Source organism: Dipodomys merriami, unplaced genomic scaffold, assembly GCF_024711535.1.
Source record: "Dipodomys merriami isolate MVZ:Mamm:240054 unplaced genomic scaffold, mDipMer1.0.p SCAF_16, whole genome shotgun sequence".
Lineage (NCBI taxonomy): Eukaryota > Metazoa > Chordata > Mammalia > Rodentia > Heteromyidae > Dipodomys > Dipodomys merriami.
This window is the reverse complement of record NW_027202937.1, coordinates 16,091,762-16,098,729: the sequence shown is the minus strand read 5'-3', so window position 1 is coordinate 16,098,729 and position 6,968 is coordinate 16,091,762. Positions and strand designations below refer to the sequence as shown.

At 42.6% G+C, this 6,968-nt stretch overlaps 1 protein-coding gene across 1 annotated transcript in view; it reads right to left on the bottom strand.

Annotated features, from left to right (window-relative positions):
* Positions 1-2,572: 2,572 nt before the first annotated feature.
* Positions 2,573-6,968, bottom strand: part of Kiaa0319 (KIAA0319 ortholog) — a 67,811-nt gene continuing 63,415 nt past the window's right edge. The window contains exon 22 of the mRNA XM_070024457.1: positions 2,573-6,455. Coding sequence (XP_069880558.1) covers positions 6,277-6,455 — 179 coding nt within the window. The 3' untranslated portion in view covers positions 2,573-6,276. The remainder of the gene's footprint in view (positions 6,456-6,968) is intronic.

Below are 6,968 nucleotides of genomic sequence, written 5' to 3'. Positions count from 1 at the left end.
ATATAGCAAACACACTGCTACCTTAACTCATCTATCTACTGAAGGCCCACGTGGACAAGGCTGCCCTTGAGGACAAAGAGCAAATCACCTCAAAGTTCCCACCTTGGCCTCACTCACAGCCTTCCAGGTGCCCCTTCCTCTCCTTTCCTCACGAGATCTTGCCTCTGAATGTAGGCCCTTTGTGGGCCTCTTCTTATGATCAGTTAAGACTGGATTAGAGCCCACTGTGAGCACCTTGTTTGTAACTTGATTGCCGCCTTAAACACCTCATCTCCAAATGAAGTCACATTCTGGAATACTGAGGTTAGGAAGTTTGAAGAAACACAATTCCATTCATAAAACTGATCAAGTTTGTCCTTGATTCCTGTCGTTTTAGCCATGACAAGTGTGTTCATCACCTTTTTGTTCTATGGCAAGACACCTGAAAGAATCCATTTCTAAGGAGAATGGGTGTATTTGACTCACATTTTTTGAGGTCTCAATCTTGCGGTTGGGTCTGAGTCTGGAGGCAGACTATCACAGCTGAATCTTGTGGCAGATGAAAGTTCCTTTGCCTCCTAGTAGAGAGGCTGCAGGGAAGGGCTAGGGTCAGGATAGCCACTGGAAGCTACTCCCTGAAGGAAGAAAATTCCTCAAACCAAGCACCACTCCTACTAGTCCACAGCCAAGGGTCAAGCCTCACTACAAAGGCCTTTGGGAATATTTTAGAGCTGAATAATGACAAAGTCGTTGCTACTGAGATTACGCATATTTGATTCACTTGCTTTTTAGAAAGTTTTGGGCCAGGCACTGGTGGCTCACCCCTGTAATCCCTCTCAGGTGCCTGAAATTTGGAGAATCAAAGCCAATCCAAGCAGAAAAGTCCACAAGACTTTTATCTCCAAATAGCAGCAAAAAGCCAGTCTAGAAATGTGGCTCTAGTGGTAAAGTGCCATTCACAAGTAAGCACGTGAGATACTGGGTTCAAGTCCCAGTACTGCCAAAAAGAAAATACAGTTTGGGACTCTCAGTAAACTAATTCTCCAGAGTTGTTACAGGATAGTAAACAAAGGAGGCCTTTACTTCATTTACCTAATTTCGGTAGCCCTGCTCTCATTTCCAGTGCACTCTCCTCATTAAAATTGTTAAAAGAACTACTTGAAGATCTAATACTCCCAAAATGGAGACATAGAGCATGATTCTAGTTTTATAAAACCCTAAAAAATTCAAGCTCATCTACAGTAGTGCAAGAGGAAGGATGGATCACAATACATGAGGAAACCTCTGGGGGGTGACGAATGTGTTCATTAGCTTGATTATGGCAATGGTTTTGCAGGTGAGAAATACATGAAACCTTACCTAATTATACTCCACGTATGTCCTGCTTGAATGAATTGTGCCTCAATAAACTTTTTTTTTCTTTTTTTGCCAGTCCTGGGGCTTGAACTCTGGGCCTGGATCCCTGGACTCCTTTGCTCAAAGCTAGCACTCTACCACTTGAGCCAGAGTGCCACTTCTGGCTTTTTCTGTGATTAATTGGAAATAAGAGTCTCACAGACTTTCCTGCCCAGGCTTGTTTAAACTGTGATCCTCGAATCTCAGCCTCAGTAGTTAGGACTCCCGGTGTGAACCAACAGCACCCATTAACAAATGTTTTTTAAGCTAGTTTTATTATTGATAAGATCTCAATTAGAGGATACACAGTCTGATCCCTGTACTGATCATCATGGCTGCGCTGCATGTCTTCTCCAGCAGGGGGCAGACTGCTAATACAGGAAGACTAGGTAGAGGAGAGGACACAGCTAAACTGTGAACTTGTCTCCCGTAGGGCAGAGAGAATAGGGATATTACTCTAGATTTGGAGTAGAAAAAGAAAATCAATTTGGCAGAGGGTCAGATAGGTTTTGCAGACAGTTATTGTCAAAGTTTTCTAGAACCTGAGTTTGAATTCAGGAAGCCTCACACCAATCCAGCATTTTGCTAGTTAGATGAAGTTTGAGTCCCCTCAGACTTCTCTGTCTGGACTGGCCTCAAACATCTATCTCTAGGTCTCAGCCTTCTGAGTACCTACAATTACAGGTATGTATCACCGCATCCAGCCAAGTTTCTTACCTTTGTTGTAACATGCCAGCAGGTAACATACAAATGAATGAATGCTGACTGTCCAATAAAACTTTATTAATGGACACAAATATGAATTTCACACAATCCATGTGACATGAAATACTTTAATTCTTTTCAACCATTTGAAAACATAAAACTCATCTTCTGGATAGGGGGCATCTGAAAACAGATTGCAGGTGACAGCTAACTGGCTATACTTAAGGGATATCCCTCTGAATGGGAACCTAAAGAAAACAGAGGCTGGGTCAAGGATCAGTGCACTTTTCTAGCATTTGGAAGGCCCTGGCTTCTATTCTGAGATCTAGACAGACAGACAGACAGACAGACAGACAGATAGATAGATATTCTGCTATATATATACTGCTATATATACATACACAACACACACATAATGTATTACGGAAATACAGAAGCCTTTATTTAGATTAGTGTATATATATATATATATATATATATATATATATATGTATATATACAGATATTACATTGGAAGAGGCACCTGGTAAACACATGGGAAAATAATATATTTAAAAACTAAAACCAGGATTTTGTAGTCCATGGCAGCTTGATCACAGTGTCCTTCCTCCTCCCAGCACTCCATGACAGCATCATTGGCTTGTTGAGTGATACATCCACTTACACATGACTGCCATTTTAAAGGGGGTTCCTAAGTTATGAACACGCTTAGCCTGTTAATGTTGTGGCTTGTATTCTCTTTCATGGAATCAAAACCAGCAAACAGTGTTTGTTAGCCCTCAAGCCCTCTAAGGGTTCTCTTACATTCTAGCCACATTTTCTTCCATTTATCCAAGACTCTTAAGAGTGCTTTGCCTCCCAAAACCCCTGAAAGGTAAGCAGTACATGAGGGAGAATGCTCCTCTGATAAGAAACGGGATAACAAGGGGACCCATGTTCTGACTACTACTATAATGTTTATTTCTGATTCACCAGATTGAACATTCTTCTTGGGTGGCAGGATCATAGGGAACAGCTGAAATGGCTAGGGACAGAAGAAGGGGGACAGAAGTAGCACATTGCAAACTTAAGCGTGGAAGTGGCCCAGCATGTGAAACAAGAAGAGATAGGAAGCAGGTGATGTCTCCCTTCTTCCTTTACTCTTAGATAGATTAGAAGGGCTTTTACTTAGCCTTAGGGCAGAACTTGGCTGGTGCCTGTAATCCTAGCTACTCAGGAGGCTAAGATAGAAGGATCAAGGTTCAGAATCTGTGAGATTCTTATGTCTAATCAACAAGCTAAAAATCAGAAGTGGAGCTGTGGCTCAAGGGGTGGAGCACCAGCCTTGAGGGGAAAAACTAAAACACAGTGCCCAGACTCTGAGTTCAAGTATTAACACACACACACACACACACACACACACACACACACACACACACACACACAGAGTCTACCATAATTTTCCCTTTAAGGGACAGTTTTTTATTGTGAAAATACTGTACAGAGGGGTTACAATTACATGGGCAAGATAATGAGTACATTTCTTATCAAGCATTGTAGCCTCCTCCTTTGTAAGGGGCAGTTCTCAGTGCAGTTGAAGTAAGACTTTACATTTAATTCCCTGACATACTACTTATTGACTATGGGCTTGGGCAAGATACTTATACCCTCTAGACCTTCTAAGGGTATCAGCAACATGAGAATAATATCTCCTTTTCCAGGTTGATTGTAAATTCACAGAGTATGTATTTGAAAAGTATATATTCTGCACATAAAGTGATGAATGTTCACTCTCTTCTTTACCACCTTGCTCTAACTTTACATTTGACATTCTATTCTCTATGCCAAAAATGTCCACTTACACATAAAAATACAATAACCTTGATCATCATGTAGGACATACTCTAAACTTATAAAGTGAGATATGAATATTCAAAATATCAAAAATACACAGCAGTTAATTATAATGTTAATTACATTAACATTTGAGATAGGATTAAGTTAGCCAGTGATACAGCAAGTACAGGCATACGCAGAATACATTTTATTCTACCATTCTCCAGTGAAGTATAATATAGTGGTCCATTCATACTCTGGTTTCACTTTCTGAGTTTTTTTTAAAATCTGTAATCAATTGCGGTCCAGAAACATTAAATGGAAAATTATAGAACTACATAATTGGTAAGTTTTCAGTCATGCTGTCCTACTCCATCCACCTGAGGAGTGAATTATCCCTTTGTGAATTATCCACACTGTATATGCTACTGGCCACCAGTCACTTACTCAAGGCCAACTCAGTTATCAGCAGTGCAGTGCTGAATTCAAGAATCCTTTATTTTATTTACCCATGGTCCCAAAGCACAAGGTAGTGATACTGGCAACTTGGACATGCCATACCCAAGCCATAAAATACTTCTTTTAAGTGAAAGGGTAAAAAGTTCTTGACTTGATATGGGAAGAAAAAGAAATCACACGCTGAGTTTGCTGAAAGCTCTAATATAAACAAAACCCACAAAAATTGTAAAGGGAAGGGAAATATGTGCTGGTTTTCAGTCACATTTCAAACTACAAAAGTGGCAAGCAAAGTCTGTAGTAAGTGCTTAATTCAGATAGAAAAATGTATAATTACACTTGTTATGTAATATAGAGGAGAAAAATATAGCATCTATGGTGCTAGGTACTATCCAGGAAGGGGTTGATTATAATGAAGAACAAGATGGCCCCATGAGGATGAACATTTCAAGAGATGACAAACATGCTTGAAAGTTGAGTTTTGCTAAGGGCCTAAAGGAAATGTTTGCTCTGGAACCTCCTCTCCCAGTGGTTAAATTGCTTTGCTCTCAGCTCCATCAACAGAGAACCCCTAGCTTGTGCCACAAGCTACAAGAGCACTAAGCAATAGCCTGCTGCTTAGGTGTGGCCACATTGATATAACACTAATTGTCTCTCTCCTGCTCCAGCAGGACTGTGGGTAGGACTCCCAGAACCCAATCCTGTCAGGTTAGGAAGAACTCCAGTTAATTGCTCTAGGGTGTTTCTTTGTGGGAGGAAATGGTTTAATTTTTTTATATGAGTAAAGTGAGATGTGGTAGACAAATCATTCGATAAACATCTTCTTTTTAAATGTATGAACTGAATACGTTATGTCCGCAAATTGTGGAAGTGCTTGTAGAAGGTCAGAGCATCAGGGCCATTCCATCTTCTTTTAGACTGTATTTCTGAAGCTGGGATATATACAGAGTTGCTCAGTCACTTTTTACTGTGGTTAATGTAAAATGGGGTTGAGAGAGCCCTCTGTGAGGTTTTTTGTGTTTTTTTTTTCTTGTGATGTTGGTTTTTTTCTTAGAAAAACAATGATTAAAGAATGTTCAGCCGGGCGCTGGTGGCTCACGCCTGTAATCCTAACTACTCAGGAGGCTGAGATCTGAGAATCGCGGTTCAAAGCCAGCCCAGGCAGGAAAGACCGTGAGACTCCTATCTCCATTAAACCACTAGAAAACCGGAAGTGGCACTGTAGCTCAAGCGGTAGAGCGCTCGCCTTGAGCTGAAGAGCTGAGGGACAGCGCCTAGGCCCAGAGTTCAAGCCCCATGACCAACAAAAAAAAAAAAGAATGTTCAATGCTGTCTACAACTTTCAACCTTACACATCATTTCTGTTGCCTCCTGGCCTTGGAACACAATTCTCTAGTAGCTCATGAACTTCCACCAGCTGCTTTTCAGAAAGCATGGGTGGCACTGAACATAGCAAAGTTGTGAAACTCGAGGGGTGGGGGAATGCCCTGTGGGGGTGTCACGCACAGCCCATAGAGCTCCCTGCCCAGAGAGAGTGCATGCCTCATTCTGACTTGGCAGATCTTATCAGAGAAACCACATTTGATGGTTGTACTCAAAAACAATCACAGGAGAGAGACATCAGCCCTCCTGAAAGCCTTCAACTTTCCCTAAGTGTCTGGGGATAGTTTGGTCACTATAATATAGCGCCCCCTACAGACACACTATGCAGCTGTTATTCCTATCCAGAAGCCTCCCAGCTACAAGTGTGTTTTGGTTTGGTTTTGTGTCTCCAAGAAGTCACGTCTTTATGTGGAGCCACATCCAGCCCACTGTGGAAGGGAGCTGGAACATATGCTAACGAGAGTGGCTTTTGTAGTTAGACTCCCCGGGACTCGTCCTGGAGTTGTGGATTCCAGTGGGTCCTTCCACTCCCCAGCTGCTCCCTTATCTGTCCTTGGAGCAATAACTGAAGGAAGCTCCATTCCTGATGGAGCCATTCATGGAAACATTCGGGTTCCCTCTGTCCATCCTATCTCGGCTAAAGATTGTGTCCTGGTCACTGTCAAGCTCAGACTCAGACACCATCAAGCTGGAGTTGTGCTCCGTGCTTCTGCGCTTAATACCTAGAGAGAGAGGCAGGTGGGGCATCTTAGGAGAAAGTCCATCTTCCATTTCAGCTCTGGCAGTCCAGTCACAGGTCACGTGGGGACCTGCAGGCATTGCAGAGTTGAGCTCTCCACACGGCCAGAGCAGCTGCCCACAGCACAGCAGGTGCATGGGGCTCCCTGTAAGCAATCTCAAGGGCTTTGCTGCTACACCTGAGCTTGAGCTCTACCTTTAGCCATAGAGAGGGCAGAAGGCCTGGCACTGAGGACCATTAATGGAAAAGTGGTCCCTGTCCCCCAAGTCATAGGGCAGGGGCTCAACTGACAATAGACTTTCCATCCCTCATCTATTAGTCCATCTATTGACCAAAATTTCATTAAACCAATCATCTTTAGCTGCTAATGCAATCACACACACACACACACACACACACACACACACACACACACACACACACACACACACACACACACACACAGAGCCAGCCTGACCTCAGGAGTGACATCACAGATTCCCAGTCTCACACTCAC